This window comes from Oncorhynchus nerka, linkage group LG11 (genome assembly GCF_034236695.1).
Source record: "Oncorhynchus nerka isolate Pitt River linkage group LG11, Oner_Uvic_2.0, whole genome shotgun sequence".
NCBI classification, from domain to species: domain Eukaryota; kingdom Metazoa; phylum Chordata; class Actinopteri; order Salmoniformes; family Salmonidae; genus Oncorhynchus; species Oncorhynchus nerka.
Genome location: NC_088406.1, coordinates 47,154,376 through 47,169,220, shown reverse-complemented (window position 1 = coordinate 47,169,220; position 14,845 = coordinate 47,154,376). Strand labels below are relative to the sequence as shown.

At 42.8% G+C, this 14,845-nt stretch overlaps 1 protein-coding gene across 3 annotated transcripts in view; it reads left to right on the top strand.

The window, feature by feature from the left end:
- Nucleotides 1–14,845, top strand: part of LOC115137008 (ubiquitin carboxyl-terminal hydrolase 2-like) — a 43,995-nt gene that overhangs the window by 1,484 nt on the left and 27,666 nt on the right. For 2 of the 3 annotated variants that reach the window (XM_029672976.2, XM_029672974.2), the window contains exons 2-3: nt 1,141–1,258; nt 11,596–12,386. In XM_029672976.2, the coding sequence (XP_029528836.1) occupies nt 11,640–12,386 (747 nt within the window). In that variant the 5' untranslated portion in view covers nt 1,141–1,258; nt 11,596–11,639. Of the gene's footprint in view, nt 1–64; nt 216–1,140; nt 1,259–11,595; nt 12,387–14,845 lie in introns of those variants that run through there. The other variant, XM_029672975.2, reaches the window with a different exon arrangement.

Here is a 14,845-nt window from a genome sequence, read left to right as displayed (position 1 = left end):
CAATTCATGGCCTATAAAAAATAAAAAATTAATGCCAGTGAGTGTTGAGTGACCTGTGGAGGTCATAGGCAACTGCTATATTTACCATCTCTGTAACTTGATCTCTGGCATTCTGGATCGCTGTGCTCATACACTCCCTCCCTGGCTCCTTTCACTCAGAGAATACAGCCTCCTATACAGCACCCTACTCTGGCCGTCTGCTTGATACGCCACTGGTGAGCCTCTCCACCAATTGACACGTTGGTTCCCTTTTACAAGGGGTACCTTTCTGTTATTTTCCCTGACAATCATTGTGTGTGGTGTTGGTTGTTTGAAGCCTAGGCTTACTGGGGTTTTTTGGTCTTCATTTTGCTTATCCCATATTTTGTTTTGTTAAAGAGACAAGGGATAACGTTTCTCAGAAAATCATCTTGAGACCTATTTATTCATTGGTAATTGTCTGTTGGCTGTGCTAGGCCTATTCGTTGAACTTCATTGGCTGTGCCAGGGTTGTGGGGACGCAGGTCTGTTGGTATGGTGTGTTTGGACAAGCGCTGGATTATTAAGATACTCAACAAGTACAGTATTTCCGAAACAGGACTTTAAATGGGCAGGGTAGAAATCTTTCTTTTCCTGAAACCACATTTTCAAGGAAGATCATTTTTTTGTGGATTTGACAACACGCACTGAAGAATAGTCTACAGCCGTTATGCTTTTTACATTTTTTTGTTATAGATGAACCTAAAATACTGACAACTTGCTGACTGGAGACCTGTAGTGAATGATCACTTGGACCTATTTCTGTGCCTGTCAAGTGATGCAGTTGATGAGGAGGCATGAGGTGTAGCCTAGGCTACTGTAGGCTACCGGTAGATTGTTTTGTTATGGGATGTTTTGCTCCTCCCATAAAGCGGTGTTGTTTTAATTCAATTCCTTGAATTCTGTGTAAATTGAAGAGGATAATTGGACATGATCAAACCAGTATTGTTAGAAAATGTATGTTCTAATGGCTCAACATCGATCTGCTAGCCTCATGGCAGTGGTATCCAACAAAGTCCATGTTAGCGAGACTGCAAATCCATTACCGTAGTCATTTTTTTGCCCGGGTAATATCCGCATGGCTGTGTGTCTGTCATTTGATGTGTCTCTGTCTCCCCACAGGTCTGATCAGTGAGAGGTCCCTGTGACTGTGAATGGGTCTGTGAAATACATTAGGATGAGCGGGCTCCACTCCATCGCTGCCTGCGTGGACTGAGAGACACCGCCCTATACACAGCAGGTGATCATAACTGAATAAACACACATGCACACGCCCGCATACACACGGTCAGCAATCAGCGTGCATCTCACAAACACGATGAGAGGCAAGCACTTTCTCAAGGACTGATGGTACTTTGGGAGTGAGAAACATGTCCAAAGATATGCAGTGGCTCCGACGCTCACACAGACACGAGGCTTAAACGGCCAATCAGCAGTTGCTACATCCATTTGTGGACTTCTACATGAATGATATGTACCCATTGATTCTTGAAGAATATAACTTATAAATGCCTCACGAGGTCAGCTTACAGTGCCTTGCGAAAGTATTCGGCCCCCTTGAACTTTGCGACCTTTTGCCACATTTCAGGCTTCAAACATAAAGATATAAAACTGTATTTTTTTGTGAAGAATCAACAACAAGTGGGACACAATCATGAAGTGGAACGACATTTATTGGATATTTCAAACTTTTTTAACAAATCAAAAACTGAAAAATTGGGCGTGCAAAATTATTCAGCCCCTTTACTTTCAGTGCAGCAAACTCTCTCCAGAAGTTCAGTGAGGATCTCTGAATGATCCAATGTTGACCTAAATGACTAATGATGATAAATACAATCCACCTGTGTGTAACCAAGTCTCCTTATAAATGCACCTGCACTGTGATAGTCTCAGAGGTCCGTTAAAAGCGCAGAGAGCATCATGAAGAACAAGGAACACACCAGGCAGGTCCGAGATACTGTTGTGAAGAAGTTTAAAGCCGGATTTGGATACAAAAAGATTTCCCAAGCTTTAAACATCCCAAGGAGCACTGTGCAAGCGATACTATTGAATTGGAAGGAGTATCAGACCACTGCAAATCTACCAAGACCTGGCCGTCCCTCTAAACTTTCAGCTCATACAAGGAGAAGACTGATCAGAGATGCAGCCAAGAGGCCCATGATCACTCTGGATGAACTGCAGAGATCTACAGCTGAGGTGGGAGACTCTGTCCATAGGACAACAATCAGTTGTATATTGCACAAATCTGGCCTTTATGGAAGAGTGGCAAGAAGAAAGCCATTTCTTAAAGATATCCATAAAAAGTGTTGTTTAAAGTTTGCCACAAGCCACCTGGGAGACACACCAAACATGTGGAAGAAGGTGCTCTGGTCAGATGAAACCAAAATTAAACTTTTTGGCAACAATGCAAAACGTTATGTTTGGCGTAAAAGCAACACAGCTCATCACCCTGAACACAACATCCCCACTGTCAAACATGGTGGTGGCAGCATCATGGTTTGGGCCTGCTTTTCTTCAGCAGGGACAGGGAAGATGGTTAAAATTGATGGGAAGATGGATGGAGCCAAATACAGGACCATTCTGGAAGAAAACCTGATGGAGTCTGCAAAAGACCTGAGACTGGGATGGAGATTTGTCTTCCAACAAGACAATGATCCAAAACATAAAGCAAAATCTACAATGGAATGGTTCAAAAATAAACATATCCAGGTGTTAGAATGGCCAAGTCAAAGTCCAGACCTGAATCCAATCGAGAATCTGTGGAAAGAACTGAAAACTGCTGTTCACAAATGCTCTCCATCCAACCTCACTGAGCTCGAGCTGTTTTGCAAGGAGGAATGGGAAAAAATGTCAGTCTCTCGATGTGCAAAACTGATAGAGACATACCCCAAGCGACTTACAGCTGTAATCGCAGCAAAAGGTGGCGCTACAAAGTATTAACTTAAGGGGGCTGAATAATTTTGCACACCCAATTTTTCAGTTTTTGATTTGTTAAAAAAGTTTGAAATATCCAATAAATGTCGTTCCACTTCATGATTGTGTCCCACTTGTTGATTCTTCACAAAAAAATACAGTTTTATATCTTTATGTTTGAAGCCTGAAATGTGGCAAAAGGTCGCAAAGTTCAAGGGGGGCGAATACTTTCGCAAGGCACTGTAACTGTCGTGCCCCATCAGGACCCAAAATATAAGTGTGTTTGTAAACAAAGTAAATGTAAACAAACAGTTTATACTGCAGCCTCAAAACACGGTTAAAACTATATTTGAGAGTGTTATTTGAGAGTGGTTACATCCAATCCCACTTCTCAGCTTTTTGACGAAACAGGGGCGATGAAGACGCTTTGTTATTGTTTCTACTGCTGATTGCCTCTTTTTAAAAAGAGACACAACGTTTGATTTGACCCTTTTCCTATAAGTATTCAGTACAGAACAACATTTCACACAGTGGCACAGAGCACGGATTGATGGTGTTTAAAATAGTAATGATGTCTAATTGAGCTTATCTTCAGGACAGTGAATAAGGAACGAAGTCACTTACAGCAGACATTGGGAGCGTCAATCACGCACACATTCTGCCCTTTCTGAGGTTACTTTGAGCTGATGCTCTCATCTGAGTTACGAACAGAAGAAAGGGGTTGTTGTTAATTGTGCTATAACAGAGTAGGCCTATCTCTCAGCTGACCGGATGATATCAGAGTCTAATTCTTAGTGTATGGTAGACTGTAAAAAAAAAAGCTAATTTAACCAATTGCATAATCAGCGTTATTCGGTGAGTTGGGTGCACTTCAGAAGGACAAGAAATTGAGCTAATGTGTGAACGTTTGTTCACTCAACAAACTTTGCTCACGGGAGCTGAATATCTAAAAATGTGTTGAGGCGAATTACAAATTCATGTTTGCCTTTGGAAGGTATGTTGTTTCAGCTAGATTATATGCCCAAATGTTTAGCAAACTCACAACCCTATTGCCGCTGGCTTCCTAACGATTGTACGTTGAATCAACAAACTCAGCGTGACGTGAGCTGAATTTGAACAAGCTTGTTGAGTAAAATTACAAATGTATGTTTGCTCAAAACCACGTCCGTCATTGTCATATTTCCCAGCATGCTCTATTGCAGGTTGATTTTAAGAGTTGTTTATTTCAATACCTGTATTTTTGTGTGTACATAGATTGGTTTAGTAATCTTATGCAACACAAACGTAAATAATATTATTTTTTATAAACTTATCCAATCTGTTAGGAATTTGACTTTTTGCACCCGTTACGGTTCGAGTTTATATGATTTAGGGAGTCTCAATAATCAGTTTACCCTACCCTGGCAGTCATTCTCAATGCAGGTTGCGGGCGATTTAAAAGCTTCAATAATAATGTGACATGTAAAACAGAAGTTCCAGACCACTGCATTAAGGTGCCACTGGGCAAACATGGGTTGAAGCAATGTTGTTTCAATGTAATTGGTCAATGTATTGTGACATGGAATCAACATAGAAAATACATTGGATATGAAAAAATGTAATAACTACTGTACTGTTTTCATCTCATTTCAACCAGCGTTGTAAACATTGATATTAGGGTAAAACTTACATTTAAATATATTGACTTAACCTTACTAACAGGTTGTTGCATCAATATAATTTCAACATCTATGTATACATTGAAATTGTGTTGAAAATTTCACATAGAAACCTAAAATGTATTTTTCATCCTATATTCAATATATAGTACACTGAGTGTACAAAACATTAAGAACACCTTCCTAATGTTGTGTTGCAATGGACTCGACAAGGTGTCGAAAGCGATCCACAGGATTGCTCGCCCATGTTAACTCCAATGTTTCCCACAGTTGTGTCAAGATGGTTGGATGTCCTTTGGGTAGTGGACCATTCTTGATACACACTGGAAACTGTTGAGTGTGAAACACCCATCAGCGTTGCAGTTCTTGACACAAACTGATGCGTCTGGTACCTACTACCATACCCGGTTCAAAGGCACTTAAATCTTTTGTCTTTTCCACACAGATACACAATCGATGTCTCAATTGTCTCAAGGCTTAAAAATCCTTCTTTAACCTGTTTCCTCCCCTTCAGCTACACAGATTGAAGTGGATTTAACAATTGACATCAATAAAGGATCATAGCTTTCACCTGGTCAGTCTATTTCATGGAAAGAGCAGGTGTTCATAATGTTTTGTACGCTCAGTGTATATTGGGTGGTTGAGATTATGTTAAATTTTAGATTAGACATATTTTATTTGACCTTGTTTCAATGTTGATAGTCAAATGGTATGTTTGAATCAACTCAATTGTTTCAACCTCATGCTATCAACCTAAATGAAGACTTACATTGAAATAAAATGTGAAGACACAGTCCAACGATTTCTTCCTGAACAGGGACTCCTACTGGTATATGAGGGGTATTGCACTTCAGTGTGAACTTGTCCACCATCCAGATGCCGACCTCTATGTACCCTGCTTGGCTTTTGGAATAAGCGGCGCTATTGTCAGCTGAGATATGACGTCAACACAATTATACACTGATCAGCTTCCATACTCATTTGCATTGACTACCTAAATAGCGTTGAAAGTAACTAACTTTTCTTACATGTAACCTTTAATAAACTAGGCAAGTCAGTTAAGAACTAATTCTTACACAAGCTGTATGTGAAAGTAAATTTGGGGTGAGGTTGGGTTGATGTAGGCTACATTAACATCTGATCTGCCCAACAAAGGACACCGTGATTTCAACATGTAGCTAGGTACTTTCATTCATCCATGGCTGATTGGATCTTTGGAAGTTTAGAACTAGTTACCATTAGCCCTATAAATAGTATACCAAATGTATGATATTGATAATACACTTTTATAGTGTCATATTTTTTGGGGTGAGGGGGGGGGGTGATTTCCATTTTTTGTGATTCTTTTTTTAAAAATCTGCTGAAAGTTGCTTCATGGTTATCGAGTCTAAGGAGGATCAGTTCAACTGTTATTCCATTCTGATTGATATAGATTTAGATATAGATTAATAGTGTTGTTTTTTCTAATTAAAGCATTTGTATCCTTATCTTTCAAAATTATAACTGGTTTGCCGTGTATTCGTTTTGTGAGGGCTGCGAGGTGTTTACCAGGTTTGTTTGCCATTAAATGGTGTGCTTTATTTGAGTTTGTAGTTGTTGGCTCTCTTCAAAAGTAAAAGATCATAATCCTGCTTATGTTCAGAAATTGTATTTTCTTTACCATGTAAAGATTTTTTTAATGGTATTTTTTTAAGATAGTGATTTCTAACTCAGATTTAACTTTTGCCGAGTAAGAGATTATCATTCCCCTAATGCACGGTTTTAAAGCCTCCCAATTCGTGTTGGCTATTCCCTGTCCTCTATGTCTACATTTGTAATGGTAAAGGTCTTTATTTTTTGTGTTTATGTATTTAATACATTTCGGGTCTTGAAGATGCGCTCTGTTCATTCTCCATATTCTGTCACTAAGCGTATTTTCTGTTGGTGTAATTAAGCATGATACAGGGGAATGATCCGGTATCACTATATCATGGAGTTTTAGATCCCAATGTGTTGTTGAGTGCATTTTGTTTTTAAATGTAGCTCATTCTTGAATAGCTTTTCTTACTTTGAGGGAGGGGGGGGGGGGAGAACTAGTCTTTTGTAGTTGGGAATTATAGTAATCTCTGGGTGTCCTGTAGGGGTAACCTTTCAACTTCTCAATGTTATTTAGGTAGTCTACGTAAATGAGTATGGAAGCTGATCAATGTCTAAATGTGTTGGCATGATAGCTCAGCTGAGCATCTGGATGGTAGACTAGTTCTCACTGAAATGCATTACCCCTCATATATACCAGTAGATGTTGGACTGCTTCACGTTTTATTTCAATCTTTATTTAGGTTGCTATAGCGTGACATTGAAACAATGATGTGGATTCAAACAAACCATTTTACTATCAATGCTGAGAGAAAGGTCACTTGAAATATGTCTAATCAAATATGAAATTCAACATCGTTTCAACCAATCAATTGAATATAGGATGAAAAAGATTTGTCAAAGAAATTTCAACGTATACATAGTTCTGATGATTATGTTGAAATTATATTGATGTAGCAATTATATTGATGTTAAGTCAATGTATTTAAGTTGAAGTTTTACCCTAATTTCAATGTTTACAACGCTGGTTGAAATGAGATAAACAGCACTTGTTAACTTTTCTCAAATTTGATATTTGTATTGTATTGTCATAAAGAATTTAATTTTACACTGGGAAATATGCTAATATGGTAGAATAAATTCTCAAGGTGAATTGTATGTTTGCTCAACCCAAAATTAAAAATTGAGTGAACATACACTTCAAATTCAGAATGTATGCTGGTTCAGTTATATGCCCAAATGTTGAGCAAACTCACAATCCTATTGCAGCTGGTTGCCTTACAATTGTACGTTGAATCAACTTTTTTATTTTTTTTGTGCATAGAGTTGTGATGTAGACTAAGTTGGCATGGACAGTTTGGTGCGATTGCCGGTGGGCCGGGTTAGGGCTTTGGCGTCAGTGAGGCACCTCACAGACGCTAGTCTCTTATCTGCTCACATTTCAGGGTAAATATAGCTCCCCCTAAGATCCAGGCAACAGGGTACATTACGTGCTCTGATTTCCAACAGTATTCCCAATAGCATTTGGTTTTGTAAGATGACCAAATATATATACAGTGGGGCAAAAAAGTATTTAGTCAGCCACCAATTGTGCAAGTTCTCCCACTTAAAAAGATGAGAGAGGCCTGTAATTTTCATCATAGGTACACTTCAACTATGACAGACAAAATGAGGGAAATAAATCCAGAAAATCACATTGTAGGATTTGTAATGAATTTATTTGCAAATTATGGTGGAAAATAAGTATTTGGTCAATAACAAAAGTTTATCTCAATACTTTGTTATATACCCTTTGTTGGCAATGACAGAGGTCAAACGTTTTCTGTAAGTCTTCACAAGGTTTCCACACACTGTTGCTGGTATTTTGGCCCATTCCTCCATGCAGATCTCCTCTAGAGCAGTGATGTTTTGGGGCTGTTGCTGGGCAACACAGACTTTCAACTCCCTCCAAAGATTTTCTATGGGGTTGAGATCTGGAGATTGGCTAGGCCACTCCAGGACCTTGAAATGCTTCTTACGAAGCCACTCCTTCGTTGCCCGGGCGGTGTGTTTGGGATCATTGTCATGCTGAAAGACCCAGCCACATTTCATCTTCAATGCCCTTGCTGATGGAAGGAGGTTTTCACTCAGAATCTCACGATACATGGCCCCATTCATTCTTTCGTTTACACGGATCAGTCGTCCTGGTCCCTTTGCAGAAAAACAGCCCCAAAGAATGATGTTTCCACCCCCATGCTTCACAGTAGGTATGGTGTTCTTTGGATGCAACTCAGCATTCTTTGTCCTCCAAACACGACGAGTTGAGTTTTTACCAACAAGTTATATTTTGTTTCATCTGACATTCTCCCAGTCTTCTTCTGCATCATCCAAATGCTCTCTAGCAAACTTCAGACGGGCCTGGACATGTACTGGCTTAAGCATGGGGACACGTCTGGCACTGCAGGATTTGAGTCCCTGGCGGCGTAGTGTGTTCCTGATGGTAGGCTTTGTTACTTTGGTCCCAGCTCTCTGCAGGTCATTCACTAGGTCCCCCCGTGTGGTTCTGGGATTTTTGCTCACCGTTCTTGTGACCATTTTGACCCCACGGGGTGAGATCTTGCGTGGAGCCCCAGATCGAGGGAGATGATCAGTGGTCTTGTATGTCTTCCATTTCCTAATAATTGCTCCCACAGTTGATTTCTTCAAACCAAGCTGCTTACCTATTGCAGATTCAGTCTTCCCAGCCTGGTGCAGGTCTACAATTTTGTTTCTGGTGTCCTTTGACAGCTCTTTGGACTTGGCCATAGTGGAGTTTGGAGTGTAACTGTTTGAGGTTGTGGACAGGTGTCTTTTATACTGATAACAAGTTCAAACAGGTGCCATTAATACAGGTAACGAGTGGAGGACAGAGGAGCCTCTTAAAGAAGGAGTTACAGGTCTGTGAGAGCCAGAAATCTTGCTTGTTTGTAGGTGACCAAATACTTATTTTCCACCATAATTTGCAAATAAATTCATTAAAAATCCTACAATGTGATTTTCTGGATTTTTTTTCTCATTTTGTCTGTCATAGTTGAAGTGTACCTATTATTAAAATTACAGGCATCTCTCATCTTTTTAAGTGGGGGAACTTGCACAATTGTTGGCTGACTAAATACTTTTTTGCCCCACTGTATATATATATATACACAGTACCAGTCAAACGTCTGGACACACCTACTCATTCAAGGGTTTTTCTTTATTTTGACTATTTCCTACATTTGTCGAATAATAGTGAAGACATCAAAACTATGAAATAACACATATGGAATCAAGTAGTAACCAAAAAATATTATTGAGTAGCCGTCCTTTGCCTTGATGACAGCTTTGCACACGCTTGGCATTCTCTCTGAGAGATCAAAAGAACACAGTTACACTGTGATAAGTGGGAGAAGTAGGAATGGACAGACTGTGGGAAAGAGTGGCTCAGTGTGAGGTTTCAGAGTTTAGGCCCTATTCAATTATATAGCCTACACCTGCTTGGGAATCACTGGATTTTACAGGTAAAGATGGTAACAGAAATATATCCTCTTCGGCAATAAACTTGGATTAGGCCTATAGTCTTTTCAATATATCTGCCCTTTCTGTATGCTCAAGTAGAGTCCCATCTACTGGACCCTAGGCTATAGCTAGACGGACCTTTTGTATTTATGCAGGGCAAGGGAATCAGGAAGTCAATGGGATCAGTGCAACACCTGCTTTCCTGTTTTGACACTGAGATTGTGTGGCAGTCAAATGGTGCTTGTTGCCATGTAGTCATGGAAACCCCCGTTTAACAGAGCCTTTGGGGAGGCTGAAACGCAGGGCAACTAGCATATTTGTGTGTTTTTGGTTTGAGAAATGAATAACATAATAGTGCTGTGCTACCGCCATCTTACAAATCCCATGTCCATTTAGGCTGTACTCCCCATGGATGTTGTTTGCGTTTTCCCATTTGAAGTGACGCCGCCAGGCTAGCCTGAACTTGTCTCAGTCAAGGCCCTCATTTTTTGGGGACGAGACACCTGCAGCAGCCTAAATGATGTGTATGTTTATAATGAGGGCAATTAGGAATGGGTGGGAGTAGGAGTCAGGGATTACAAGTACAAGCACTCTCTCGGGTTTGTACATTTAGATAGACATGGCCAGGTTTGCCTTGTAGTGCAAACTGGCACTGTCGCTGTTGTCTGGTAGTGTGGTGGAGGTAGTGTTCTGTTTGTTGTCACCTGCTCTCTGCCTATTTAAACAACACACTAAGAGAGGTTGACTTGAAAACATTCATCCCAGCGAAAACAGGGAATCACAAACTAGCTACATTATGTCTGCATACTCTAGGACCTAGGGGTGTTATAGTACTGCTGTTTTATTTAGGGGGGGGGGGGGGGACAAAACAATAGTGATGCAGACTACAGTATATTGACTTGAGATACTGGCCCATGTTTATCAGCTGTGTACCTTTACAGTCCAGCCATCTTTGCGCAGGGTATAGGCGAAATGGTAGGGTGCATAAGCAGAGGCCTCTTATACCCACAGTGGGGTTTTGGTAAGAGCCTAAGCAAGGCTCGGTTGGGCATGGCCTAGCTAAGGTAACCTAGCAGTAGTATTCCGGCTGGATCTAGCTAGCTGCACAAAGCTGTATGTCTTGGCCTGGCCTGGCTCCAGTGCTCTGCCTATTCCAGATCCATATGCTGAATTATTGATATATATATATATATATATATATATATATATATATATATATATATATATATATGAGAGAGAGAGAAGCCTCCCCCACTGAACCCAACACGGATCGACAACACCAGATACTTTTATTTATTCAGACGCTGCACTGCCTGTCTCTCCTCAGGAACAGACTGTGCCACCAGAAACATTCGGGTGCTTCGCTTAGGTGCTTCTCTCATTACAGGATTCCCAGGATGTGCGTTCAGCCGGCAACAATGTTGTGCAACCCATCGATACGACAGTACATCACATTATCAAGCATGACGTTCCAGTCGGTTGCGTAAGCAGTGTTTCAGGGTTCTACTTCAGGATGAATACTGATGACACAGTTGATATTGTGTAATGTGTTCCAAGGAGGGTCACATAACGTTTGCTTGTCAAATATCTGTATCCTGTACACGAGTAAAACCTCAGGCTCGAGCAATGAGCCATGGTACAGTGTATTCAGCCCGTTGATAAATAGTGCACCCGTATGTTAAGAGTTGGATGATACCCTTGTGACCTTTGGCATCCTACCTCTCTCGTGATCAGACAAGACTAACCCATAAAAACTCAGATGGAACCGATATGATATAAAATATACAATTACAGTTGGTGGTTATAAAGATTAGAATGTTGCTAAATAAGTTTTCATTTTTGGAAATGAAGTTTTTCCCGCTCACAGTCTGAAAATAGAAACACACTGATTTCTGTTCTTTCTCTTGTCTTGTAGTCGATGCGGTCTTCCACTGCATCACCCGTGGCTGAGAACCCAGCATGTCTCGCGTCTCCACCACCGCCAAGCGTTACACCGGCTCCTCCTATACCAGTGCCTATAGCTCCTATGGCTCCTCCCTGACGCCCTCCTCCCTCAGCTCCTACACCTCCGACCGGGACAGGCTGACCTCCTACAGGAGCAACGCTGCCTCCTCCTCGGGCTACTCCTCCTCCAGCTACCTGAGCAGCGCCGCCAGCCGCGCCCGCAACTACAGCACCTCCTCGGAGCTCGACCGGGGCCGGCCCATCCCCCGCACTGACCTCCTGAGCAGCAGCAGCCGGCGCAGCGAGAGCCTGAGCCGCACCCCGGTGAAGACCTATGGCTCGTCGGGCCTGAGCGGCGGCTCCGGTTACACTGGCTACAGCAGCTACTCCTCGTCCACCACGCCCAGCCGCTCCAGCTACCTCTCCTCGTCGCCCGGGGCCTCCAGCATCTCTCTCAGCCGCCGGAGGTCGTCGAGCCAGAGTGACCTGACGCGGGACCTGTCGTCCCTGGGCCTCACCGAGCCCACGTCCCCCTCCTCCTCCAGCGCCCTGAGGGGTTACCGGAGCAGGGCCAGCGATGTGGCCAACTCCTACAACAGCAGCCTGCAGAGATCCAGCTATGGCCTGTCCCACAGCGCCACGCAGGAGGCCTTGAGCAGCAGCAGCCTGAAGAGTGGTGGTGGTAGCCGCTTCACCTCCTCCTACGAGAGGAGCAACAGCAGCAGCAATGGACGATCCAGCTCCCCCACCAGGGACTCCCTGGTAAGACCAGTGTTCTTCTGTTTGCTCAACTGTTTTGCTGTGATCTTAGATTTAGCCTCTCAGGCCACTGACATGGCAGACTGACACCATGTGGGGGCACTCATGGTCAGTACAGATGCTCTGCACAGTTACTGTACAGTACTAAGATCCTGTGTTGGGGAACACTGTCACTCACTACACAGTATAAAATAGGCATTACACAATTGTCACAGTATTCATTCATTCGTACAGTATTGAATTAGAAAATGCATCTATGTCAGCTAGCTATATTAGGTCTATTTCCTATAAGAAAGGAAATTAATCTCACAGAGACAAGAACATGCTTAACAAAATCTCCATGCCCCTGTATGTAAGATTGTAAACATTCCTGTTGCCATAGCTCCCATAAGGTCCTCAGAAATTCAATTTCTCTCTATGATGATGAATCAGGAAGTTCCTCAGTGAGTCCGTAGCTATAGCCTCTTCCCAGATCTGTTTTTGCTGTATTGCCAACTCCTATGGGTCCTGCATGTTTGACGTGACAATGACCATAGGGGTTGGCAAGGCAGTGGGACCAGGCTAGCCAAACAGTCTGTCTGTGTGTCACTAGCTATGAACTTGTCCAGTGATTTAAAAAAAATGTAGATAAAATAGATTAATTTAACTATCGTGTGTTGTTAAAAAGAGCTGGATGTAATGTCATACCAACAACAAAAAATGACCCGTTTAGGCAAATTGCCCATTTTATAAATTGTCGACAGCCTGTATGACATCCCCCCTATCATGTCTCAGGTAGACCGCAAAAGCCAGCATGGATAGAATGCAATAATTTACTAATATTTGCCATATTCTAATAATTCTTATGTGCCAACGTATCGCCACAGTTCGTGCCATGGTGAGACTTGCACTCCCGTAGATCTGTAATAATTGGATGGTGAAACTTGCCAGCCAACCAGAAAAGCAAGGCGAAGCAATTCAGGCCTTGAAAGTCAGGATAGGCCTCCCGGGTGGCGCAGTGATCTAAGGCACTGCATCACAGTGCTAGCTGTGCCACCAGAGACTCTGGGTTCGAGCCCAGGCTCTGTCGCAGCCGGCTGCGACCGGGAGGCCCATGGGGCAGCGCACAATTGGCCTAGCGTCGTCCGGGTTAGGGAGGGTTTGGCCGGCAGGAATATCCTTGTCTCATCGCCCACTAGCGACTCCTGTGGCGGGCAGGGCGCAGGGCCAATTGTGCACCGTCTCATGGGTCTCCCGGTTGCGGGATCAAACCCGGGTCTGTAGTGACGCCTCAAGTACTCAGGAGGCCTCGCATGGAGAGTAATGACATCTGCGGGAGTGGCTGGCCTGGCTATCCTCCTCTCCCTCTCCTTAGAGAGCAGAGTGTGAATTACGGGATTAGCCCTGATTGCTGACCACTGTGGGAAGGAGAAGGAGGAGGAGGACATTTGTTTCACAACCAGCCAACCATCCAATCTTTGACAAGGCTGTTTTGTTGTTGTTACGGGGCTGCTTTCGCAAACATCTATCACAATTAGCGTCAGGCTCAGGCAGGCAAAGAGGCTGTTGATGTCCTGTAATGAAACTCTTCAGTGAAGGATGCATCGAGGCTAACGGTTGTTTGCCACCATGTCTGCATTACTGAAGCCCCTCAAAGGTTGTATGGAATCGTCTCCGTAATTAACAGTTATCAATCAATGAGGGAATGAATCTCCTGGACTTGGAACAGTGGAACTGGGTTGCCTATTGGATCAAAAGGTTCAGATTTTGTAATTAATGTCACGAGAGGATTTCGTGAGCCCTGTGCTCGAATGTTCTCATCAAGTAATTTTAATTATCCTTCCTAATTCTCATAATGTTCCACCCGGACCGGTTTAGAGCAGGGAGTTTATACAATAAATCCCCTTACTATGACAGGAGAGTAGCCAGAGCAGGTGAAGTAAGGGCTAGGGGGTAACTGTGATTGCGCTGTATGTGGGTTTGATTTAGGAGATATGGGCTGATAGTTCACCCCACTCTAGAAGATCAACTTGCCAAAGAGGTTTCTAACCGCAAGGGTCTTTCCTGGTTAAATAAAGGTCAGCATAAATAAATATATGCGCTGAATCTTCATCCTGACTGTCAGGCATCCCTGTTGGCTGAGTCACAATGTTCTGTCAGCTCATCCCTGTTGGCTGAGTCACAATGTTCTGTCAGCTCATCCCTGTTGGCTGAGTCACAATGTTCTGTCAGCTCATCCCTGTTGGCTGAGTCACAATGTTCTGTCAGCTCATCCCTGTTGGCTGAGTCACAATGTTCTGTCAGCTCATCCCTGTTGGCTGAGTCACAATGTTCTGTCAGCTCATCCCTGTTGGCTGAGTCACAATGTTCTGTCAGCTCATCCCTGTTGGCTGAGTCACAATGTTCTGTCAGCTCATCCCTGTTGGCTGAGTCACAATGTTCTGTCAACTCATCCCTGTTGGCTGAGTCACAATGTTCTGTCA